This window comes from Bactrocera dorsalis, chromosome 2, assembly GCF_023373825.1.
Source record: "Bactrocera dorsalis isolate Fly_Bdor chromosome 2, ASM2337382v1, whole genome shotgun sequence".
Classification (NCBI taxonomy): Eukaryota; Metazoa; Arthropoda; class Insecta; order Diptera; family Tephritidae; genus Bactrocera; species Bactrocera dorsalis.
This window is the reverse complement of record NC_064304.1, coordinates 101,358,441-101,384,149: the sequence shown is the minus strand read 5'-3', so window position 1 is coordinate 101,384,149 and position 25,709 is coordinate 101,358,441. Positions and strand designations below refer to the sequence as shown.

Here is a 25,709-nt window from a genome sequence, read left to right as displayed (position 1 = left end):
GCAAGATAAAAGGAAACGAAATATTGAAAAAGCCACGGGATTTGTATTAGAAATATGTTATTTATTCATATTTATATGCAAAATTTATAATTTCCAAAAACGTCATTATCTAGAAATAATTGCATCAATGCTTTCTTCTAAATTTCCATGAATTTTTCTTGGGGTTGCTTATGACATTTTTTAGAAAGATAGTAGAAAAATGAAGCAAACATTCCGAATTCGAAAAATACTGCGCGATTAATAATAAACATATTTACTCTTTCGCGATTCACGTTAACAGTTTTATTACAAACAAAATATATAATTCATATGCGGGTCCAGTTGCAGTTTTAATTGAGTGTTAAAAGGCTTAACAATTGTTTAAATTGTCGTGAAATTTGTGTTGCACGTTTGAATATTTATTATGCGTATAACTTGATGTGAAAAGAGAAATATTTATGAAATTAGCGACAGTTGGTATCTCATAACACAGTCACAGTGCTACCAACATGTGCATGCGAATTGCCGGCTTTCATGGCATTCGCCATTTATTTCTCATCGTCACTTTGCAACAGTTTTGTGCGGCATTTTTGCATTTTCTGAATAGGTGTTCTAGAAGAGAGGTGGAAAAGCAAGAAGAAAGAATTACAAATTGCGCTTCTTCGTGAATAAAAAACGGTTGCGGCGTAACGACTGTACCCATTATATGTGCAGTGAAAGTTCTCAAAAAACGGGAAAATCTTAAATTAATTAAACCAACTAATTATCGACATGTCCAGTCTGCCGAGCAAAAAAGCTAAATTGTCTAATGATGGTGATGGCAACGCGACAACTGCAAACGCACCTAATGAGGAAGAGTCTGAGGCTTTGGAATTAATTGATGCATGTCAAAATGAGATTGACGCACTTAATGAGAAGGCTAGTGAGGAAATACTCAAAGTGGAGCAGAAATACAATAAATTAAGGAAGCCATGCTATGAGAAACGTAGCGAGTTAGTGAAACGAATTCCGAACTTCTGGGTGACAGCGGTAAGAATCCATAACTTGTATTAGTAATCAAAGCGCCAAAGTGATAAAAAAGAACAATAATTTTTAGATTTGTAAAAAAAAGTTGTTTTCTGTTCATATCATGTAACATTATTTTCTTGTATGTGTGCTGAAAACGTAAAAATTGTGTATTCTAAATCGGTCCTTTTGCACGTTTTTTCGCTTACCCTTTTTACTGGCATCTGCAAAAGTATTCATACCAATATGGTACCGACGATATATCGGCCTGTATGTGTGAGACTGCTGGTAGTAATAAAACGGCGTGGCGCTTTGTGTACACATTTTCGCTTTTGCGAATTCCATTTAACACTTTGCTTATTTTCCGAGATTAATGCACAATCCTCTTTGATAAAAAAATGTGTCAAAGGTTGTATGTCACTAAACTAGTGTCATTCTCTATTCAATTAAAATAAAATAAATATATAATATTTAATAATCATTCCAAATAGTTCACCACATATAGCATTATATCCATTATATATTATTTTATTGTAGTTAAATTGTAATTAGTAAATTTTAATAAGGTTTGTACTTTTATTTCTCAAGTTTATTAACCATCCACAAGTGTCTGCCATTTTGGATGAAGAAGAGGAGGAATGTCTACACGCTCTTACCAAGTTAGAAGTAGAAGAATTTGAAGACATAAAATCGGGGTACCGTATCCATTTTTATTTCGACGAAAATCCTTATTTTGAAAATAAGGTGCTTACTAAAGAGTTTCACTTAGGATCGGGAAGTATGTGTTATATTAAAGTTCACTCGTAACATTTCAAATAATTCCTGTTATCCTTGTTAGACGCGGAAAACAGTGATTGTCCATCGTCGACGAGCACTCCCATTCAATGGAAAGATGGTAAAGATCTCATAAGATCATGTATGACGAAGCCGTATCAACAAAATAAGCGGAAACGACCTGCGGACTACAAGACATTTTTCGATTGGTTCTCAGACAACACTGATCCTGTTAATGATGAGATAGCTGAATTAATCAAAGATGATCTCTGGCCGAATCCTCTTCAGTATTATTTAGTACCTGATATTGAGGTTGAACCAGAAGATGATGAAGATGATAATGAGGATAATGAAGGTATGTTGTTGTATAGCCCAAGGTTCCACGGGATTATTATTTATATTTTTTTATATCCGTTTTGTAGAGGAATTATTTGATGATGAAGATGCAGAAGGCGAGGAAGATGATGAAGAAGGTATAATTCAATTAAAATAGTACTTGTATTCGATATATGTATTAATATTTATCCTCTTTAATTTTCAGATGAAAAGTAAATGCGGTGTTATTTTTTAATTGGTCTTCTATAAAATACCGCAAAGATAAATTTCATTAACATTAAGAAACGTAATTGAAAGTGTCCACCAGCAGAATAATAATTTTATATATCCAAAACTTTTCTCAATTTGACTTCAACGAATATAACTTTTTGACATTTGCTAAATTAAATTAATTGTGGGAAATGTGAATAATTTGTTGTTACGCTTCCCCCTCTGTTGGAGTATAAAAGTTTGTCACATTATGCAGCTTTTCACAAGACGATAACTTCATATATGAAGTTTAATTATCGACGTGTTAATTTCTATGCATAAATACAAGGAATTTGAATTCATACTACATAGACTGTATGTATTTCCCGGAAAAGAATTAAAAATAAATATTACGAGAATACAATTGTATTTTGTTATTATTTGTTTTAAACAAATATTTAAATAAAGAGGATTTTAATAGCTGTGGAATAAAACGGTTATTTTTGTGACCTTTCATTGGTATTGAATCATACATTATACGAATATTTAGAAGAAAACAATTATATCAAATATATTCAAATTAAATTAGGGGTTTAATTCCAAGTACATATAATGTGTGTCAACAGTCACATGTTTTTGGGATGTTTTTCACATTTGATGTTAAATATGATTTTTGTATAATAATTATGTTTCAACCCTCTTTTCAAACGGCTTATGTATTTTTTAAACAGACTAACACGAAATGTTAAATGTTTTTTGGTGTAACCTTCCCCTAAACTCATCATGCTGTCATTGTAGAGTTGCCAAACTTTTCTCAGAGTAGCAAATTAAGTTGGCGACACTGGTTGTCATTGTTAATAACTTTATTCAACGACGTTTGTGAAAAATTCCGATTTTCAACGATGGCGGCTGCTAATAAACTTGCTCTTTTGGTATGTTGAATAATAGAATACTTTTGATAATCGAAATAGGCAAACAAATATATATAAATTATTTAATAGTATTATAACATTTTATTCAAAAATGCGATACAAAATTTTATTTGAGAATTTTCATGTACTTTTGGTTATGTAATTTTTGTCTTCTCTTTTACTCGAATTTATTTAGAGGCGGTCCCTAAGTTCTGCAACTCAAACTGTAAAGCCTCCGGTTCAAGTTTTTGGTCTTGAAGGTCGTTATGCTACATCTCTTTATTCAGCAGCGTCCAAGTTGAAACAGTTGGATCAGGTAGAAAAAGATTTGAATGCATTGCAAGTAGCTTTAAAGAGCAACGCTTCGCTGCGTATGGCTGTTACCAATCCAATTATCAACAAAAAGCTTATGTCAAATACACTTAAGGAGACAGCAGATAAGCTGAAGATGGCCCCGGCCACTGCCAACCTATTGGGGCTTTTAGCTGATAATGGACGGTTGAAAAATTTAGACACTGTTATAAATGCCTATAAGACTATTATGGCTGCTCACCGAGGGGAAGTTGTTTGCGAAGTTGTAACTGCTAAGCCCTTGGATTCATCCCAGAGCAAACAGTTGGAATCTGCCCTTAGAGTAATTAAAATATTACAATATGTGTTTATTATTGTATATTATATGATATATTTTTCTTTCAGTCATTCTTAAAAGGAAATCAACAACTGAAAATCACGTCTCGTGTAGATCCTAGCATTATTGGTGGTTTAATCGTTTCTATTGGCGACAAGTATGTTGATATGAGCATTGCAAGCAAGGTCAAATTATATACCGATGTTATTACTTCATCGGCTTAAGATAAAAGTAAAATAGCTGCAAGTGATGCAAAAAATATGTAGGATACATGTTATATTATTCGAGAATAAAAATTTGAAACCAGAAATATGAACTTTTAAACTCTAAAATAAATAATGACGCTTTCTAGGTATAACAGCTAATTTTGGAGTTATGTTGGGATAGCTAGATGTACAAATAAACCAATGTAAAGGATTATAGTTAGGAGCCCTAATTACATTAAGTTTACTTTGGAGACCATGGATTAGACTCTACCGAGAGTTGTTAAATTATTTATTTACCTTTTGAGTTAAAAACATTTTCATTTTTCAGTCAAACGCCTTGTATATATTTTCTTTGATTAAAAGTTTTCACAAAATAATTATCACGTAATGTTTGCGCTATGGGCAATATTTGAATGGGTACATGTAAAACAATGGAATATTTCTTGAGAATGTGAAGTCTTAATTATAATGTTCGTAAATTTAATTATGCTTAATAACACTGTGAGATCCAAGTTTGTCTACACCCTTAGCATCCATTTTTACTTTCAGATCTTCGACATTTTTCACATCTAATGCGAGTCGTAGTGCGTCCACATGCTCCAGTATAGTTTTATATGTTTCGCGGTAACGGGCAATCGTACTCTTCAAGGCGTCTATATGAGTTGCTTGTTCGTTTACAATTTTAAGTAATTTATCTTTGTCTGCCTGTTCACTATTACTTAATGAACTGCAACTGCTATTTTCTACTGATATTTCCTGATCAGTTAATTCTTTAACCGCTACTGATTTACCATTATTAAGGATATTGACTTGCTTTCCAGAACACATCTTGGGAGCATTTACTGCTTTCACAACTCCGCTGTTTTCATCAGGCGTTTGTCCCAAATTGTCAGTAGCCGTGTTACCGGCTGACCAATCGGAATCAACGATCTCTTCCGACATTAAAACTTCAATATCAGAATCCGTGCCTGAATAGGTGCGACTACTTCCAAAATATTTTTCATCACACTCTGAAGAGTTAACTAACAGCACTTCAGTAGACTCTTCAATACCACACGAAATGGACTCTCGATGTTGTAAATTTATTGGTGATTGTTGTCTTTTAAGGTCATTGGGAATATCAGGTTCATATTTCGTTTCAATAGCTGATTTCAACATTGGACCTATAGGTTCATTTGATGGTGTACTTAATACTGCAAAGTCAGTGTGTTTTTTTAATGAAACAATAATTGGGATATTTTCTTTATTTTCCAGTGATGATTGGTCGTTGCACTCATTAGTGTCCAACATGACCATATCACCACTACTATTATTGCTATCTCCCGTACTTTCAATGCTATTTTGCATTTCAGCTAACATCTCGCGGCTTTGAGGATGTAATAACGTTACCTGTACATTACCAGTAGAATTCGCATCACCATCGGTTTGGGAATGTTCTTTTAGTTGTAATCCAGGTGCTATAGTCAATTTTGGACCGTTATCACCGTTTTTGCAATCAACGGACGTAGAAAGATTTACAGTTACACCGTCTCCAAAATCCATACCATTTGCCGATAATTTAATTTTTGTTGATTAAAGATAATTGTTTATTGTGTGTAGTGTTCTTTATAAATTAAAACATATCTACTCGAACAATTATTTAAGGAATAGATATACATATATTTTCCAAACTCAATTACTTTATATATTATAGGGTTATTCTACCTTTTAAAATAAGAAACACTTTGCAAGCAGTAATGCAGCGAAATGCAGCTGGTTTGCAATATATGTATATGCAATAAACCATACATGAATATTAGTACCAATTCACTTTTGACGTCATTAACTAGGGTTGCTGTGGAGAATTCAAGAATGAAAATTACATTAATTCTAACTTAACTAATTATTTGTTCTTTTTTATTATGAAATAAAAAGCTTTATATTTCATACACAAAGACTTTAAGCAAATAATATAATAGAAATTCAATCCAAAAATTTGCTAGCTATAAATACATTTGAAGATCTCGCAAGAGCAACTCTGCAATAGTTTACCTTTTGATAATTTTCGCATGTTATTTACATGTTCATTATTTAAGTTATTTATGTTTATAAGCAAAACATCAAAAGACTGGATAGTGATAAGATTAGAGCGATTAATGTTTATTCTGTTCTCATTTTCAACTAAAGGGAGTGCTTAGATTGTTCATTGTTACGCATTGAAATTGATGCTATAGGTGACAATTTTTGGATGAGTCTTTACAGTAATAGTTGAACGTTGCTGGGTCTACTATAATAAATAAAGCATTTTAGCATTTTATGTTTTCTATCTCAACACATTTCTTACTGTAAAAAGTGTTTTAGAAACACGAGTGTTTTAGCAATGTCGAGTTCAAACAATGGCAGTGTAGACCGCGGAGATGGTGAAAAGATCTTGGCTATGTGTAGTTTAGGTCTTGGTAGCTTTTTGTTTGGAATGCTCCCTGTCGTCATTTCAGCACAAAATCGTCGACGTTTTCCTCTAACTATATCGTTATTATTGTGCTTCGGAGCTGGTATACTTTTGGCTACTGCCCTAGTTCATATTTTGCCGGAAGTCCGCAAACAGATGGATTCAAACTTTGCAGAAATAACTATTTGTGGAGGATTTTTTTTAATATATTTTATTGATGAGTTCATACATTACTTCTTTGGCGAAGCTATACAGCACACACATTCTCATGTCAGTGGGTCCAATAGAACCAACAATCACCGTAATAGTAATTTGGACACGGACAGAACTCCACTTTTGAATGATAGACGTGATTATTATGCTAACCAGTAAGTTTCTAGAAAAATGTAAAAAATTTTATTTTAAATTTTTTTTATAATTGTAGAAATGGAGATGGTCAACAAAATAGTTCTGACACGAATAATGAGTCAGCTAACCAACATTCGTATTATAATACATCACATTGTGCAGAGGAAGCAGTTATTGCAGAATCTAATGCGAGAATATGTCATACGAGTCATGAAGAACCATGTGTTCAATCTATGACTGGTACCTTGGGACTTTTTGTAGCATTGTCTCTACATTCCGCTATCGAGGGTTTGGCAATTGGAGTTCAAAATTCTTCAAGAAAGGTACATTTATCTAAAGTTCAGGGATATATTAGTCAATATTTCATGACAACTTTATTAATGTTCACTAAATAAAAAAATACAGTACTGTATTAAACGTAAATTTCTTTGTGCATGTGCAGAAGTTTAGGTCTGGCATTCAAAATTTAAACCTGACTAATTCTAAAACATGCCAGAAACTATAACTAGGGGTTATAGTTTTTGTCCTACCGCTGCACACTTACATATATATATTGTAAATAATTTCATAGGTAATGTGGTAAACATTTATTCACTAGATTTAACATATGTAACAGTCGCTAGCACATATAATCCACTGTTATCACTTTGTTGACTTGGCCTAGATATGATTTTAGTTTAAATGAACAATCATCATTTTTGAATATTAGGGTCGACATAAATACTTCTATAGTTACATATAGCCTTAGAATAAATTATTTGTAATTATTGGATAATCAATTATAATACACACGAAAACTTTTCAGGTGTGTATCTTACCTACATACATAAAAAATCTAAGTCAGACCCAAAGTATCCAGTGGATACTATTCACGACAAACGGGGCAATCAATCCTGTACGAACCCGGATATACATATGTACATACATACATATACATTTTTTTCTGCCACTGTCAATTTCTTACTTGTTATTGTATTTACTGTCTTCACTACAGTTTGCCATAATTGATGTTAATCCATGATTCCCTTTTATAGATTTTAATTTTTTTTTTTGAAACATCTAATTCTCCTCCGATAGGAAATTCCAACTATTTTGAATGGTTGTGAGTGTAATTAAATACACTCAAAATATTTAAATATACATACAAGCATATTTTTACACATAAAATTAAAACTTTCACCCTTTTTAAAAGCACATTAAGCTTTTGCTTCACTTTGGGACAGGCATGCGGGGAGTGGGCAGGGTTTCATTCGATTTTCCCAGTGTCGGTAGCGGTAAATTTAGTTATAATAGCTTGAGTGGTTTGAGAGATATGTACACTGAGGCCATTAGGGGGCGGGGCCACCACCACTTTTTCGCGATTTTTAGCCTACAGGTGCCTCTTGCTACTGAGGATTCTGTAGGCTTGATATAGTCATTCACTTTCTAGGCAGCTTTGAAAATCACAAGATAGTATACGCTATGCAGTGGTGTAGAGACAGACTGCAGATATAGTGTCAAATAGTAATATCTGCTGGGCGATAGCCAGTTTTAAGCCTTTCGAAGTCAGCTGAATCAGCAACAAGGGACATATTCTGATTCAAAAAGAGTGGCACGGATTTTCGAAATCCTATAGAACTGAATTTAAATGCGTTCCCCAATATTGCCTTCTCTTCCAGAGAAGAGTGGGGAAGGGACACAGGAATAAGCATCTATACGGATGGTTCCAAACTAGAGAACAAAGTAGGAGGTGGTGTATTCTTTGCAAAACTAGTTACCTAATCGTCTTCCGCCTACCAGACAACTGCAATGTCATCCAAGCAGGAATCACAGCAATTAGAGAAAGTCTTGTTGTTGTGACAAGGAGTGTGCTCACAACAAGAAATATTTATAGAGATAGTGAGTCCCTAAAGTCTCGAAGGGTCTGGTCTAAGATAGTGAAGGAATACCTTGATCTCTTGGTGGACCTAGGATCTTACTTCACAATTAACCTGCAGGTCCCAGGACATAGTGATATATCTGGGGACTGTGAAGCGGATGAACTAGCCAGAACAGGCACCACCATACAATTCGACCCCGAAAAAGAGGAAATTTACATGCCTCTGGCTAATTGTAGATGTTTAATTGACAAATATATATATACATATGTACGTAATATAGTATGTATAGCTGAGTCACAGTGAAACAATTCCTGACTTGCTCAACAAGCATGAATGGAACATGGGTCGTACAAACTATTAAAATTTAAAGGAATGCTATAGCACTCTAATAGTAGAGCTAATCGGTCACTTTCTAATTGACAGGCATGCCAGTAGACTTGGAGCGCCATTTAAAGATAACTGTAGTAGCTGTCAGGAGGTAGAAGAGGAGGTTGCTCATTTAAAACTTTTGGTATTGATGAATTTCATCAGAAGTGCGGGGTGGTTCAGAGACGAAACAATAGTGTGAGGGGACTTTAGTTCCGGTGGTATCAAAGTGGTCCTCTAACCTAACATATGATACATTAATTTAAAAAAATACATATAATTTAAAAACTTTTAATCTGACGTAAAAGGTTCATAAGACAAGTATAAAAATGGGATCGACTTGAAATTTAGACAAATGTATTAAGTCATACGAATATTAAAATAAAATGCCACCAAAGCTTAGAAAAAAGTGAGTCATTAAATACTAAGTTTAATTTCAGGTGCTTTTTCTGCTTGGCGCCGTCGCATGCCACAAGCTCGTGATGGGCTTTTGTTTAGGTTTGGAGTTTCGCTCAAACCCACAAACAACGCTTCGCCAACATTTTATCGGCATTGTAGTGTTTGCATTGGGTGCTATTTGCGGCATCGGCATAGGCATGATTATCGCCGATATACCGTCGGGTTGGTCGACTGCTGCGTTGCCAATTGTACAGGCGCTCGCTGGTGGCACGCTCTTTTATGTAACTGTCTGCGAAGTTATACCAAGAGAAAAGTCGCGTTGGCATCAAAACGCTGGACGCAGAATAGCCGGTTTTGGACAGTTTTTGGCGGTTATCAGTGGCTTCGCGCTGATGTGTTGCATTAACTATTTTCTTGACGGTAAACACTATAAAATATGTTTTATGGTATATGTGATAATTTTTTTTTTTTAATTTTTTTTTGATTAAGACGGCGATAGCTAACGGAAATCTTCAACTATAAGCAATCTCTGATGGTAATCTCCAATATTTATTTTTTTTTGGCTATAAAACAATAAAAAGTTTGTGATTTTATAAGTATGTGTTTATTATAGCAGCGGAAATATATATTAATACATTTATTTTACACGCATTGTTTAACGAAATTAAATTAATTTGAAAAGTAGCCGTAAACTTGTTTCACTTCACTATTTATTTCTCAATCGTTGCAACAAATATTCTTTTAGAACTGACTTTTAAGAACTATTTTAAAAAATGTTATATTGACAACTGAATCACCAAACTTCGAGCTTTTAATAGATTTATAAAAACATGTTGATACATCATGGTACATTTAATCGAGTGAATCTACATTTTTTCATTTTGATTATAGATATGTGGTTATTTTATGTATGTATGTATGGTATGTATTGGTAGAAAATTCACTCTTTTACCAAAACCATCCAAAATCATGAATAAAATTTAAATATTCATAGAATAAGTTTGTAAATACGTCTAAAAATTAATCTCGGGCAAACTTAATTAAACTTCTTATTATTAATTGTTTCTGTATTTATATGCAATTATATGCACAATTTTTCTGTTATTAATGTTTATATCGTTTTTCAGAATGGCTAGGTGTGTATGCTATGTACTTATAATTAAATATGTTAATTTCAATATATTATTGTGATTCATATATTTATATACAATATTCCAATTCGCATGATTTTTTTTTTGTTTTTGATGAAAGAAACAAGACATTAAAATAGATCAACAATTTAAGTCAAATATCAAATCAATCCATTTGAGGATTGCTTTTTTTTTTTAATTTCCCAACATTTTATGCAAAATAAACATTTACACAAAAAACAATAGTTATAGAATATTTGTAATATTAATTTTTGAAGATTGAATCTTCTTCATTACGCTCTCAAATTAATCAATTAAACCAATTTCAAAATAATGGATTTGCCAATAGTCGAATTGACAGAAGTAAACCTTGGGCAAAGTTATATTCAATTAATTTATAGAGCAACGTTAGCAGGGATTTTATTTCATATTTAGTGGTTATAAAATATTGTAACAGCTTAGTTATTATGTAAATATTTATGTATCCATATTGTATTGCGCCAACGCGCGTATCTAAAAGTACATATGCATATTCCATCATTGTTATTCCGATTAAAACTTACATTGCAATTAAATCTAGATCTCATAGTGTTCCCTCTTCCTCTGTTGTGATTGTTGCTGCAGGAGGAGCTACTATTTGCTCGTCTTCCTCTTCATCTTCAGCCCATTCGCTAATAAGACTGTTTACACGTTCTGTCGTTTTTATTGATTCGACATTATCTTTGCTTGTTTCACTGGTTTCTGCATGAACATCTTTTATGGTGTTTTCAACAGTTTTGTCATTATCTTCAACTGGTTCACCTCTGTTATCAGGCTTCTCAGCAATGACTACATCTGTATCCTTATCTTCGTCTACTTCAGTGTCTGCACTCGATTCAGTTGATTTTACTTCTGTTGTAGAAGGTTCTGGAGTTTCCACACTCGATGCTTTTGCTATTTTAGTTTCTGCTGAAGGGCTTTCCGAAATGAATTCCTCTTTTATGTTAAGTTCTTCCAGCATCTCACGCTGAAGTGAACTGTCGCTGGCGATACCAGCTTTAATAGTATTATCTGTTTTATTTTCTTCTTCTGATATGTTGCCCGATTCGACCGCTGTCGTGTCCTTCGAAGAAGCAGCAATATCTTCAATTTGTGTTGCTACTTCAAGATCCTCAACAGACCTTTCATCCACTTTCTGGCCTTCGTTTTCTTTTTCCTCGTCCTCTATTTCAGGTGCTTCTGTGTCCTCTTTATGTAGATTTTTCATTAGCATATCTAAATCATCTTCGTCTCCTTTGGCATCATCTACATCCATATTAGCGTACGCGGGATTATTATCTTGAAGAATTGCATTGTCTTCAGGTGTACCTGCGATGTCACTTTCGGTGTCGGCTGTATTTTGTTCCACGGATTTATTGCTCACTTTTTCAACAACTTCAACATTTTCTTCTATTGTTGGTTCTTCCCGGGATTCAATGGCATTATTTTTTTCTTCCAATATATTTTCAATAGTTTCTGTTGCGTCTATATCTGTGTTTGAAGCAGCTGCTGGAGCTTCTTGCTCTTCATCATTTTCATCCTCTGACCAGTCGCCAGTCAATTCTTTTAGCTTTTGGTTTATTGCATCGGCATCTTTATTTTCCTAAAATATTAGATTAGAAATCATAAAATTTGATTTATCGACACACACTAGTTTAATAGAGAACAAATTATATACATATACATATGTACATAAATGCAAAGATTAAAGTTACACAGAATTTTTTCTTGTATGTATGTACCTTTACTTGTTGTTTAGCTTCTATTTCTTGGTCAGCCATCTCGTGGGCACTGATCAAGTTTTCAGCCCATTCCAAGTTCTCTATTGATTCCTTGCTCTCGTCTAATCCACCTCCGCTGGAAGTGTTTCTTTTATCGTCATTAACTGTTGTGGCACTAACTACGTCTGAAGTTCCCTCTGCGTCGTCGTGTGTGTTCTGGGTATCAGTGAGTTCTCTATAAATTTGACTATCGTCGAAGTCTTCAACTGCAGATGCATTTTCAGCTGTTACATTTCCAACCCCTTCATCCATTGCTTCCTCGTCATGTTCTGGTTCAGCTTCGAGATTAGATTCCTGTCTTGCCTGTTCCTTTTCACCACTGCCACTTTCCATATTGTCTTGATGTTCGCTTAGTGCCGTTGTTTCCGCAGCATATTCAGTGTGCTCATTCAATACCATTACGACCCCACCACTGCCATGATCTTGGTTCAATTGCGCCATTATCTCCTGACGTTGTTCATCTGTCAACACCATTTCGTTGCCATCGACAGTAACGAATTTTGGTTCGGAAGCTATAATTGCGCTTTCATTTGTTTCCATAAATTCCTGCTGCTCACTTATAATTCCTACTTGTGCATTTATGTCAGTAGACACGTTACTGCTCTCCATATTGATTATCGTTCCGGCGCTGGGTAAACTAATATCAGATATTATTTTAATCTTTGACTCCTTCTTTTCTTTTGATGCAATGTCTGGTGCTCTTATAACTTCTCTGGCATCTTGCGATTCCGAAAATTCTTCATCTGAATAATCTATAATGCCATCTTCTAAAGCCTGCTTTTTGTGGTAAGTTTTCATGTGGTTATATAATTGTAGCTCACGTGCAAATATTTTATTACAATAAATACATTGCTGTTTATTTTCATCTGGATGCGCTTCAACCATATGTTTATTCAGTGCGTTTGTGTCTAAAAATGAGTTAGAACACAACAAGCATTGCGGGAAAGTGTATGAAGTAGTCTTCACCTTATGCTCAACTTCCATATGGAAATGGAGTTCACGTTTAGTGCTTGAACGCCAGCCACAATGTTCACATAGAGCTGGATCAATTTGTTCTTTGTGTGTGTTGATCAAATGGCGACGAAAACCGCGATACGATGGAATACTTATTGGACGACCATTAACTCCACAACGTAGACACAACCAAGGGCCAGTGGTGTTTTCTGCGCCTAATGCAATTAATGCATGCATTGTCTTACTATCAATCCGGCGTTTTTGGGCGGGAGCTGCGGATGACGTTGCGACGTTGCCAACACTCACATTGGTAGGCGTTGTTGATGTAGTTGATGGTGAAACTTTCGGTACTGCTGGCTGCTGCAACACTGTCTGATTCAAATTATTTTGAGACTTCTCCATTGGTTTCAATAAAGTTTGTGAGGAAGCTTGTCCCCGCAGCACTGATTGTGATTGAGACGAAGACTGACTTTGTGTATTACTAGTAATGCTTTCCAATTGCTCTTTCTTTACAATAATTTTTTGTGGTTGGTCACCAGAGCTTGGCATTATCTTCAACTTAATATTTTTATTACTCTTTACTAAATGCGGATACTGACGCAGTACTTCTTTGATTATTTTAGCATGATTCATTTTGGAATTGGAACTATCTTTGACTACAATAGTAGGAGGCTTTTCATTTTGGTTAATGGTGATAGTGGTGGCACCATGTTGTAATTGCGTTTGACGCGATGTGGATGGTTGCATGGCAGCTGATGTAGCCGCCGCAGATGAAGTCGCTAAATCGTCGTCATCGTCATCATTATGAATATCATCTTCCATCATACTGCTTTCATACTCGCCTTGATCATCACCGTATTCCGCAGCAATCTGCTTTCTCATTCGCTGTTGTTCAGCAAATTCTTTTACATCTTCAATATTTAATTTCTTTGTTGGCGGAGATATCAAAGTATTGCTGGCGGGTCGTTTATTATTGTTATAACCTTTACGTAACTGTTCAAATGGCGATGTCGCTGATGGCTCTTCTGGCTCTTGTTTAATAGTAGTTTGATGTGATTCTTGTATGGACTGGTTGCCAAACTGTGTTCGACATTGACTTGTATTAGAGCTATTTCCACTATTAGTTTTTATTAAAGAAGTTGATCCTATTTGTTGGCGATATTGACTTTGTGCAGTTGCCGGAGTTGATGAAGATGCATTGGTACTAACCGACTTTGTTTGCGCTATACGACGCTGAACACCAGAAACACTATTTGGCGATGTTAATATACGACGTTGTTGAACGCCGGGCTGTTGTAAAGGCAAATTTCCAGTTACAGGCACACGACGACGCAATGGTTTCGGGCTAGGCGGCTGTAAGTATTTAAATGGCATTAGTTAGTTTCTTATACATATATAGAACTAATGTTCAAACATACCCGTTGCATGCGGTTTACACCTTCCATCGTACGACGATGTGCTTCTAGCAACTTAAGTAAAACTGTCATGTTCATATCCTTGGCTGTTCGTAACAGCTTACCATACATCTTTAGCTCGAATTCTAATGTCCCCGTGTACATGAAGTTGACAATGGGTACAACAACATCGGCTTGTAATTCATTAGGCATGATGAGCGCATCATCTACCATTTCGCATGTTTGCTCCAGTACATTAAAATAATCTGTGCAAGCACTAAGCACTAAGCGGTGTACCTTCAGTTGAGAATTGTCTCGAAACTGTAGTGTAAGATCGCAGTAGTCGGTCTTGTTGAAGAAATTTTGTAGTTTCTGTAGGAAGAAGACACCCCAGTTGTCCACTTTTACCGACTTGATTTCACCCATATCAGTGGCGTAACTTTCCAGATTAGAACAGATATTTGAACGACTATAAAATACACAGATAAATTATGTAAATTACATTGACATTCTAAATAAAAACAAATTACAAATCTATCACTTTTGGCATGGACATAAATTTTGGTAGCTTTCATAATAAAGCGAAAGTAAAGTTCTACCAAAAGCACATAAAATCAGTTGAAACGCTCGTACCCCCACTGCGTACCCGTGTATTCACATTCTTCACAGAACTTTACTAAATCGGTGTACTCATGCAAAGTACGAGAAACTGTACTGCAATAGGCATGTAAATATATTGGAGGCAGTACTACAAAAAGTTCTTCCAATGAAAACAACTATCACATTAGTTAATTTCCGTTCCGTTTACACTATTGAAAATATCTACCATAGAGTAATATTATAAATTTATCCAAATATATATTTTAAAAAATTTATTGATTTACTTTTCTCACTTCTACTCTCGTTTCTTGTTTGATTTATTATAGTTGTTGATAAAACTTAACGGCTTGGCGTTACAAAACGTCAAAATTCGAATGCAAAATGTTTACAACATTTATTATTGTGGCAAATTTATTTTAATCTGCTTTTGCCTTTTACTATGCCGCTGCTCGAAAATGAATTTTACGAAAATGCAGAGAAAACGAAAAAATTACTCGTCGTTTAACATTTTCCGAAAACAAGAACCAATATGGCGACTTAACGCCGAATGAACGAAACGCCATTGTGCGCCATTTTAAGGTGTGTGTATTTGAAAAGCTAAGCATTCACATTTTCTAAAGACACGACAAACCTTACTAAGCACCAAAACAAAACCAAGGTTTTCTTCAACTCACTTTTGCAGATCGAAAGTTCGTTATCCTTAAATAACTGTGAATAAATTTGAAGAGTTTTTTGAAGAAACAATAACAGAGTTTTTGAAAATAATATAAATGACTAAATATATTAGTTCTTTAAATTGAAAACGTACCACATTTAGTTACTTTTGCTTGAGCTTTTTTATGGCTTTTGACATTTTCACGAATGAAGCACATGTAAACATTAGTTGAGTTTTCATCAAAATTTTCAAGAATAGGTATTTTTATACATGTCATACATATACCCGTAAATTAATGCAAACCTTCATTTTAGACACTTGCTTTATTAATTTTTTTCTTAAATCTTACCTAACTAATGTCAAATCTGTATTTGTAATCTGTTAATGAACATTCGAATATCTCCTGAAAATATTTTGAGCATTTTTAGAAGTTGTTGGTGCACTAATAAATTACAATTTATATTTTTTGCTTAATTTTCTGTTAAAATCAAATTTTAGCTCCATTATTCGAAACTAATATCTCTTACAAATATTTTTATAATAATTGAAGAGAAATTTAACAAATTATAGTTGCCACCGATGCTTGTCGGTAAAGATGTTATTTACATGGTTTTTATTAAATTCTTTAATATGGTAGCACACTTTCGGTAACATATGTTTACAAAAACTGCTCAAATTTCATGTACATATATCAATAAATAATATGTCAATTTGATAAAAGTATTTTTTATATAAATAAGGAAACTAATACAATAAAATGACTCCCAATCTTGGTGGATGGATTCATAGCTTCACAGTTACGGACACGCTAACCCATAAAGCCGGTTATACTATATACAAAATTACTTCAATCGTAACTACTCAATCAAATCTATTATGTTTTTCAGATATATAATATATTTTTCCTTTCAATAGGTATTTCCAAGGGCTCTTCCTCAAGCTCTAACCTGCTTAACAATTTGGAAACGTTTTCATGATATAAAACGTTTACATCGAGAGCTATCACGTCGACATCGTAGTCTAAAATTGCCAGGGCAGCTTCCTGAACCTACAGATTGTAGTTTTTTCAAACGGTTCGACCCAAATGTTATATGTCGGCGAAAGGAATACATATTGCAGCTACTGGATTTTGCTGCTCAACATCCAGCGCTCTACAAATGTCACGCATTCACACAGTTCTTTAGTGAAGCACAACAAACCGTAGTGGGAGGAGTTGCAAACAGTGGTCAAAATAACTTAAGGGCCACAACCAAGGCATCACCGTTGCATCAATTGTATACCGGAGAGGGTCTTAAAGGTGGGGCGATAGCGGAAATATGTGATAAACTTGATTTACTTTACGACCCTTATGATATAGACGTTAGCATCGCCTCACTTGATCCCTTGAACACAAAATTGGAAAATATAGATGAACAGAACACTGTTGGCGAAAAACCATATTTAAACGATTGTGGTAGTAACTCACTGATATTAGATTTGGAAAATGCAAGTAAACCAAAATTAAACGATCATGATAGCTTGGAGGAGACTCCTTGCAAAGATTACAAACGTTTTCTAACGCCTATGGCTTCAATTGAAAGTGAAGATAGCGACTATATTTATGAAGCAGCATTAGAATTTAGTAAAGCAGTTCAAGCCGAAGCAAATTTAGAATTTCAGGAGGCTCATGCGCGTTATAAACGTGGCGTTGAAGTATTGTTGATTGGGTCGAAAGGTTAAAATCACAATTAAAAGATAAATTAAACTTTATTAAACTATCCTAATTTTTTTTTTAGATGATACCAATGATGATCGTAAATTTATTGCAAAAGCTAAAATTTCAAAATATCTTGCACGAGCAGACGACATATATGAGAAAATTTTGACTAATAATACCAAAGTTGGAGTTTGGCACGGTACAAGAAATTTTCAGTTATCTATCGATGTGACAGAGTGCACAGTTGACGGCAAACTTTCTGTATATCTCGAACGTCCATGGAACCACTTGGCCAAATATAAAGTCTTGAAAATTCTAGGGGAGAGTGTAATGCAGGTTTATTGTGTAACTGAACCTGAACCCCGAACAACATATGTGATGAAAGGCATTGAAAAACCATCCAGTAATGTACCTACACAAACCGTTTTTTTGCCACAACACGTACCTTTTATGGTAGATCTATTGGCATTCTTTCAGTCAGAACAGAAAATCTTCTTACTATTAAATCATGCGGAAGGTGGGCGTCTGTATGACTATGTGCGCTCATATACACCGACAGTAGCGTCGAGAGGAAGTAATTATTTCTCCGCTTTATTTCCGGACGATGTGGATTCTCAAACATCAAATATCACCAATGCTTCGGCAGTTGTTGCGGAAAGCTTTTGTAGCGACAATAACGGTCATGATGAAGATACTCGCCTTTCCAGTACACCTAAAGCAAATGATCAATTCATAGTGCCTTCTGAATCTGAGGAATTTAGAGAATTAGTGCGCTCGTCCCATAAATTGCTCCAATCAGTGTCCAAAACATTGCATCAGATAAAGCAATTGGAAGACATAACACAGGAATCGGATAAAATGGGTGGTACATCATTTAACAATTTAGAGTGCCACTCATCTCCGCTCATGAATAAAAGTATTATTAAAAACTCGCAAATTCCAGAAGCTAGTTTAAAACAATGGATGCGAGAGTTAGCGGTTGCTATACACAGCTTGCATGGGAAAGGTGTCATATTGAGGTGAGTGGTAAATAAATTTATAATTTTTCTCTTTTAGAAATTTCCATGTAAAGAGTTTAAAATTGTTGTTGAAAATAGTTTCCAATATTTTTTTGAATTTGGTTTAGTTTTATCTTAAAAATATTAAAAATAATCACAATAATATTTACAACAGAACTATAAACTACAGTGCTTTCGCTAAAGCATAAAAAAAAATTTAACTATCGTCTCACCTAAATATAAACTATATAAATCCCACATTTAATATCCCTTTCAGCTGTTTTCAAGTAGTTGAGTTTTATACATACCATAGAAGTAATTAATATAATATACAAATATTGTTTTATAATATTCGCATATGCTAGCGATCTTCGTATGGATAATTTGCTGCTTGGTTCAAAAGGTCAATTATTACTGACGTATTTTTATCAAAATGAAGGGCTCAGTGATTCCGATAATTATATGCACAAAGCTTACAGTCAGACAGCATTAGACGGTCACTACGTGGCTCCTGAACGTCCACCCACCTTAAAATCAGACTGGTGGAGTTATGGCATTATACTCTACGAATTACTAATAGGAATCGTAAGATAATAAGTTAAATTTCTTGTTCAAGGAAATTTATATATTCATTTATTTTATAGTCCTTCAAATTAGCACATCCTGGCAACATTGATTTGTACGGCTTTGTACAATACCCCGAAAATATTGAAATATCGGAGTGTGCTAAGGATTTGATAGAAACGCTTTTGCAACAAACGCCAGAGCATCGCGCAGGTTATGAACAAATACAAAATCATGCATTCTTCATCGGTACGGATTGGGAGACTTTGCAACGCAATGATTAGAATCACAAGAATATTAATAACGACTCATAAACTGATATATAAGCATATACAAACTATAATACAAATACATACATATGTATGTACCCGTATGTAAGTATTATTAATAATTTTTGTTGCATGCTTTCTCGGTTACAGAGTAGTTGCTGTCCGATGTAACCATTGAAACATAATTTTATCTAAACCAGTTTTCTTTCGATGTGTTTTGCTATTTTTACCGGCAACTGAGCGAAAGTATTTCCCGTAGATATTACTAGCTCTATAATGAGGAAAAAAAAATTATTGAAATATCATTTCAAATTCAACAAAATATTTGTAAAACAAAGGAGGATTTTGGAAAAACTGTAACTATTTGATAAAGAAATACAATTTCAGCAATATTTTTTTATTTTCCTTTAGTGAATATGTTCTAAACAAGTTTTTATCTATTTGTTCCTTATTAAACTTATTAGAAAGTACAAACAAATTTAAATTAAAAGTATTAACCAAAAAGAATGTTTTTGTTATTAAAATTTCTTATAATATTTAAAAATTCTAAATATTTATGGCATATAAATTACTCAATTAGAAAATGATGTAATTATTACTATTCCAAAAAGCTTAATTTTTAATTATATTGTGTGTAGAAAAACTAAATTGTGTCAATGTTTTACAAATTGTACAATTTATATAATATACATAAAAGTATTGTCAATTTCACAACAGTTTGTGTTTAAATGTGTAAAAAGGAATTAAAAAAAAAATAAAGTATGCTTCATATATGTATGCATAGTGTATGTACATATATACAAAAATTCTTGTGTGTTTGTATTTTACCTAAAGCCTTTTTGGAATGCATTTAAGTTCTTAGGACTAAATGAAAAATTTACATCAGTAATACGTATAATCTAAACTATCTTTAATACAGTAATAAGGCACATACGAATGCGCTACAACAGGTATGACATTTCAAAAACCAAATCAATTGAATGTTTGGATATTTGTTTCCCGCTTTTTCGATTAATTTCTACGGTTCTACTACCTAATAATTTATTTATTAGACGATTAGCAACTACCATAAGTATTAACTATTTGAAAAAATGGCAAGACTATGGATTCTGTTGCTTGTATATTTACTACATTTTAATAACTTAACCTTACCCCCTTCATATGTATGTACATTCTAATATATTTTTATATCTATATCTTGTATGTATTTATATACATACATATGTATGTATTATTCATGCATTAACATGTAATATTAGAAACAAAAAGGAACCGAAATTATCAAATTAAAGTGTATATAATATGGATATATGTATATATTGTATTTTGAAATGCTCATCACGATAAATTTCCCATATGCACGAAGCTTCTAGCTGGCTTTAGAATTTGTTTGTCTCAATTGCATTCAAATTGGACGCTGAAAACAACTTCGTGAGTAGCTGGTATTTCGTAGAATATGTCGTCGCCTATGAGTGTCGTGCATTATTGGTCCAACTGGCGGTTGTGACCAGTGTGTTTGCTGTTGTTGACGATATTGGTGTGGCTGTTTTTGATGTGAGAGCATTTCTTTTAGTGCAAAAAAGGCGGCAACACATAACTATGTGTCACATTGGCACCCTGGCCTGACCCACTGCCGTGATCTTCATTTTTGATCACAGTTTGTATACTAGTTGTGGTGCCATCATGGCACGTTTCCTCAATGTTTTGAGAACTTACCGATCCAGCTACAATACTACCATAGTGTTGTTGCTTTATCGCTATATTGCTATCGTGTGTGTGTGATTGTGTATCGGTTATGTGACAACCACCATTCGATTGATGTGGATCCAACGGGTTTAATGTGTGCGTCACACCGCCCACACTTACATATTTTGCCTCTTCATTGGTTAAATACTTGCCGTTGCTTGTGACCTGATGATGCATCACAACGACATTGTGATCATTCATATGCGCGGTTGCAGTGGCCTCATCGATTGCAGATGTGCCATAGCCGCTTTCGGTCGCATGAATTTTATGCGATGCACTGCCATCATCGGCGCCACTGTTGGGCCCGTTCATCTCCAGTCGTGGTGGACTGCCATATTCAAAGTGACGCATCGGGAATAGTTGACTTTCGTGTACGTAAGTGCCGTATTGGCTTGAGTAGGTGCCGTATGGGCTGGCGGCCGGTGATAACAAACTGAATTGAGGACTCAATTCGTATGGCGGTTGATAGCTTGTCCAGCTATCCATGCTGCCAGGCGGCGTGACTGTAGTAGTTTGCGGGAATGTAGCGAATGGCGGCCCAAGTGACGTGTTCATCGAAGATGTCGGTGGTGTGTTCGTCTTAATGTAGCCGGTTTTACGTGGCGGCTCGTGTTTGCGCCACTTGGCTCGACGATTCTGAAACCAAACTTGTACGCGCGACTCACTAAGATTTAATTTGATGGCGAGTTCTTCACGGGCGAACACATCGGGGTAAGGAGCTCGCTCGAAAGCCCGCTCTAGCTCTTCCAGCTGATAGGCAGTAAATGTAGTTCTAAAAGTGAACGAGAGATGTAATTAAAATTTGCGCAGTTTTATCAGTTTTCTATTGCTCTTACATTTTTAGTTTATATAAAGTGTAAGTAATGGTTCAGGTATTTGAACTTTTGTATTTGTGTCCATGTATTTTGAAAGTTTAATGGATGTCGAAGAATGATCTGACTAAAGAAGTGTGTTTTTCAATTTTTTTTCTATTATGAAATAATAATCTATTTCTATACCCTGAGCAGGATACATTAAGTTTACCATGAAGTTTTTAACACCCAAAAGGAAACATTGGATACTCTATAAAATATATATTTAAATGATCAGCATGACAAGCTGCATCGGCTTAGTCATTTTGTCCGTATATACGCGAACTAGTCACTCAGTTTAAGAGACATCGTTATGAAGTTTTATAAACGTTCTTTTTCCCCAATTTTTTACCGATAACTGAAACTGAGTGATTAAAATCATGTCGTGTTCTTTGGAAAACTTTATTTTTTGACGAGTTATCTTTACGAAACTTGGCATAGATTATTGTCCAAGCCCAACTGTATAATCACCGAAGGAGTTGTTCAGATCGGACCAACATAGTATATACATCATTGCCTTAGAAGCTTACCGACAAAAATCATGTTCTAGTATAGAAAACTTTAATAAATGAACATATTATTTATAGTATTATTTCTTAATTTATAGTATTTTGTTCATTTCAAACTTTGTGATAGAACCACCTGTGCGGCTACATGTTATTCGATAGATGGAGAGAACCTATAAGTTTTAAACGGACCAACGTCAGAACATTTCACGGCAAAAATAGTGTTTTTTAAGTTCACCAGAACCGGATATAACATAACAGCAGTTGGAGGGATCTTAAATTTTGATAAGTTTTTAGAAATTTATGGTCTCATGCAATAATTACAGAAATAATCAGTGGTTGATTTCTTATTTGAAAATCCTTTTCTCAAATATAACTGAATAACAGTTCCCTCGATATGTAAAATTATAATAAACTCCATCTAGTAGTATGTATGTAATTATAGTATGTATTGATGTACAGTAATAAAAAGTAATAAGCACCGCACGCTGTGCGGGTAAGTTTGGTATTAACATGGCATATAAACGCATGGATTTCTTACATCCAACAATTCACAATATTGATAATTATTATTAATTTCATTGCTTACCGAGTTTTCTTTTTCTTGATGCCATTGGGATCGCTCTTCTTTTTCTCATTTTTGTTTTTTGCCGCCGGTGTCGACGATTGGGCACTGTTGGAGTTGCCGTTGGATCCACTGCCGCCGCTACCATTTGAATTCACCTCACCACCATTAGAATTTAATGATGCCATTTGACATATCTCATCTGCTTTTTTGTGCTTGTTATTGTTGCCTGCTGATGTTTGATTATTTGCAGTTATTGTAACGCCCACCACATTTGTGGTACCATTGTTGGAATTAATTAGGACACCATCGCTGTTGCCAGTGTGCGTCACACTGCCGGAGATTAAGCCATTTGCTTGTTGCACAGCTTCATTTCCGTTGAGTGCGACCGTGCCGACATTACCGTCGTGGCCATGTGGGGCGTGATGGGGGCTAGAGCCGTACAACTGTTGCATGTGCTGCTCATACTCTAACTTGGCAGCTGCTGCCACAGAATTTGGCGAGTAGTCGATTTTGCCACTACCGGCTGACATGTGCGTGTGATAGTCACCTAGCATAGGCGTTTGATGGTGATTGTGTAGTTGTTTGTGATGCATCAGACCATTAGGACTAGCGACGCCACCGCTGGCTGGTGCTGGGGGCGGTGTGGCCGAGTATTGTTGTGAATGTGCTGAATGATGGTCGAGCTTGTGCGGATTATTGCCATTAGGCGCAACAGTTGTGATGTATTCATATTTCTGAGTGGGCGAATAACAACCCATTTTATTTACCGTACTGTATTCCAATTTTTGACCATAGTCAGGGGTTTTATAGGGATCTAGCTTTGGCGAACCTCCAGGCAGTAGTGTATTACAGTCGGGTAATCGTTGGTTACAAAGTTCGCCATTACTATTGTGTGGTAGTACTGAGTTTGACGGTAGTCCTAGCATGACAGGATGCACGCCATGTGCCCCAGTGGAGTTAACGCCATTGACATTTGTTGCTAGCGGCTTGGCACCCAAAGGGCTAAGCGGTCCAGAGAAATCGTTAAAAATTTGATCATCGAAGGTAGTGTGCTCCATGTTTACTTGAAAATCACTCACTACTTCGGCACTGGCGCAATAGTTTGTGTCTAACATCAGTAATGAAAAAATGGAAGCGTATGTGCGTATAGATAATTTGTGTTGTTCGATTGCTTTTTTCTAGCCTTCAAGTTGTCGTTGTTTGAGTTCACTTAAAATGTTTTGACAAAGTTTACGGCCGTTGTCATTAGTATATTGGTATTTATAGTATATGTTCCCAGATTTAATCCGATTTCTTTATTAACTTAGACGATGCCATTATTGCAGGTTCAAGCGTTTTCACCTTAGATATAGGATCAATCAATTAGATATCGGGTATACATATAACCGTATGCTTATATTCGCTATGTGATTAATCCAAATGGACCTAATCAATGTGCGCGTGAAAATTAAATCAAAACCAATTAATATAACTGCAAGTAATTGATAGCAGTGGCGCTACACTAAACACTCCGAAGATTTTGCAGGCCACAAAATTAAATTGTTGTAAATTAATTAATTGCATTTATCGCAGAACGGTCGCAATTGATTATTCAGACGTTCGGCCATTCAAAGTCTCTATACCGCATTCCTTATACACACAGATTTGCGCAAACTTTTTCCATTCACGTAGATATGCACATTTTTGCAGCGATCCCGCTTTCGGGTGAGTTTTAATTCATGTCACCAAAGCGCTTTAATTAAAGGAATTAAGTCGATTCAATAAAAAACGACTAGTATTCTTCGCTAGCAGTAATAAACTGTCAACACTTCTCAACAATTTCGAAAACTACTATTTGACACACACGAAACATATATCTGCATATATGTTGTTAGCGCGTATTGTTGATTGCTAATAGTTGATTTCACCGTTTACACAACGCGTGTCTAACTCTAGCGAAGTCTGTGCCCTTAATTGTGCCCACAAAACGATGATTGCCTTTTTATACCCAATTTAGCCATCAATTGGCTTTGGTTGTCGTTCGACCAATCAGCGCATTGCAATGGCTGACCGCTCGCTGTGTATCGTGCATTGCGCCTACTTAAGGGTAGACGAATCGCAGAATCGTATTTTTGTGCACCAATGCATTGTTGTATGTAAGAGCGCAATAGTCGATCACATATTTATGAGTGTGAAGAGTGTAAGCGTTAAAGCTATTTGATTTTCACGATTGGCTTGCACACACTGTATTGTATTTTGCGTACTGCATTATGTACGTTTGCATTTACTGATGAAAATATTGGATTCGATAGTATCCCTGGTGGTAAAATATGTTATGAAATCAAAATGTATGCGTAAAACACGCTGGTTATTAAAGGTAAGAAATTGTTAATTCTTTGCATTTATTTCTAATACATATTCAGTAAAGTAAATGTTTGATGATCTCTTTTCAACTAAATCGAAAATTTTTGTTTTCTAAAATTGTAACCCATTGCGTACTTTTGTTAAGATAATTCTTAAGACAAGTCAAGTGCTACAAAAACCTAAGTCATATGTGGATTTACGCGTATGA

General features: G+C 34.9%; 6 protein-coding genes across 12 annotated transcripts; 4 read left to right on the top strand and 2 right to left on the bottom strand.

The window, feature by feature from the left end:
* The first annotated feature begins 522 nt into the window (after positions 1-522).
* Positions 523-2,707, top strand: LOC105225997 (protein SET). The gene is made up of 5 exons (XM_011204700.4): positions 523-1,008; positions 1,573-1,762; positions 1,823-2,113; positions 2,181-2,231; positions 2,300-2,707. The coding sequence occupies exons 1-5, from the start codon at positions 751-753 to the stop codon at positions 2,308-2,310; spliced, it is 801 nt and encodes a 266-aa protein (XP_011203002.1). The 5' UTR covers positions 523-750; the 3' UTR covers positions 2,311-2,707.
* Positions 2,708-3,058: 351 nt separating this feature from the next.
* On the top strand, positions 3,059-4,132 carry LOC105225998 (ATP synthase subunit O, mitochondrial). Its single transcript, XM_011204701.4, has 3 exons — positions 3,059-3,215; positions 3,391-3,828; positions 3,891-4,132. Exons 1-3 carry the CDS (start codon positions 3,186-3,188, stop codon positions 4,044-4,046), a joined length of 624 nt encoding a protein of 207 aa, XP_011203003.1. The 5' UTR covers positions 3,059-3,185; the 3' UTR covers positions 4,047-4,132.
* A 1,924-nt stretch (positions 4,133-6,056) lies between these two features.
* Positions 6,057-10,073, top strand: LOC105226000 (zinc transporter ZIP1). 2 transcript variants are annotated; one of them, XM_019990178.3, is made up of 4 exons: positions 6,057-6,824; positions 6,881-7,127; positions 9,470-9,848; positions 9,928-10,073. In XM_019990178.3, the coding sequence occupies exons 1-4, from the start codon at positions 6,388-6,390 to the stop codon at positions 9,948-9,950; spliced, it is 1,086 nt and encodes a 361-aa protein (XP_019845737.1). In that variant the 5' UTR covers positions 6,057-6,387; the 3' UTR covers positions 9,951-10,073. The 2 variants fall into 2 exon arrangements, with proteins under 2 accessions (XP_019845737.1, XP_011203012.1); XM_011204710.4 differs by having other exon boundaries at positions 6,062-6,824; positions 9,918-10,073.
* Positions 10,074-10,952: 879 nt separating this feature from the next.
* Positions 10,953-16,219, bottom strand: LOC105225999 (centrosome-associated zinc finger protein CP190). 5 transcript variants are annotated; one of them, XM_049447375.1, is made up of 4 exons: positions 16,114-16,219; positions 14,730-15,174; positions 12,319-14,664; positions 10,953-12,179 (listed from the first exon to the last, which is right to left on the bottom strand). In XM_049447375.1, exons 1-4 carry the CDS (start codon positions 16,116-16,118, stop codon positions 11,142-11,144), a joined length of 3,834 nt encoding a protein of 1,277 aa, XP_049303332.1. In that variant the 5' UTR covers positions 16,119-16,219; the 3' UTR covers positions 10,953-11,141. The 5 variants fall into 5 exon arrangements, with proteins under 5 accessions (XP_049303332.1, XP_011203007.2, XP_011203009.2 ...); XM_011204705.4 differs by lacking the exon at positions 16,114-16,219 and adding an exon at positions 15,590-15,845; XM_011204707.4 differs by lacking the exon at positions 16,114-16,219 and adding an exon at positions 15,599-15,845.
* A 374-nt stretch (positions 16,220-16,593) lies between these two features.
* LOC105226001 (ribosomal protein S6 kinase delta-1) lies at positions 16,594-19,592 on the top strand. 2 transcript variants are annotated; one of them, XM_029550071.2, is made up of 6 exons: positions 16,624-16,642; positions 16,701-16,813; positions 16,876-17,674; positions 17,736-18,675; positions 19,020-19,239; positions 19,299-19,592. In XM_029550071.2, the coding sequence occupies exons 2-6, from the start codon at positions 16,718-16,720 to the stop codon at positions 19,500-19,502; spliced, it is 2,259 nt and encodes a 752-aa protein (XP_029405931.2). In that variant the 5' UTR covers positions 16,624-16,642; positions 16,701-16,717; the 3' UTR covers positions 19,503-19,592. The 2 variants fall into 2 exon arrangements, with proteins under 2 accessions (XP_049303335.1, XP_029405931.2); XM_049447378.1 differs by having other exon boundaries at positions 16,594-16,813.
* A 276-nt stretch (positions 19,593-19,868) lies between these two features.
* LOC105226002 (homeobox protein 2) lies at positions 19,869-25,121 on the bottom strand. Its single transcript, XM_011204715.4, has 2 exons — positions 23,180-25,121; positions 19,869-22,005 (listed from the first exon to the last, which is right to left on the bottom strand). Exons 1-2 carry the CDS (start codon positions 24,271-24,273, stop codon positions 21,057-21,059), a joined length of 2,043 nt encoding a protein of 680 aa, XP_011203017.1. The 5' UTR covers positions 24,274-25,121; the 3' UTR covers positions 19,869-21,056.
* Positions 25,122-25,709: the final 588 nt, after the last annotated feature.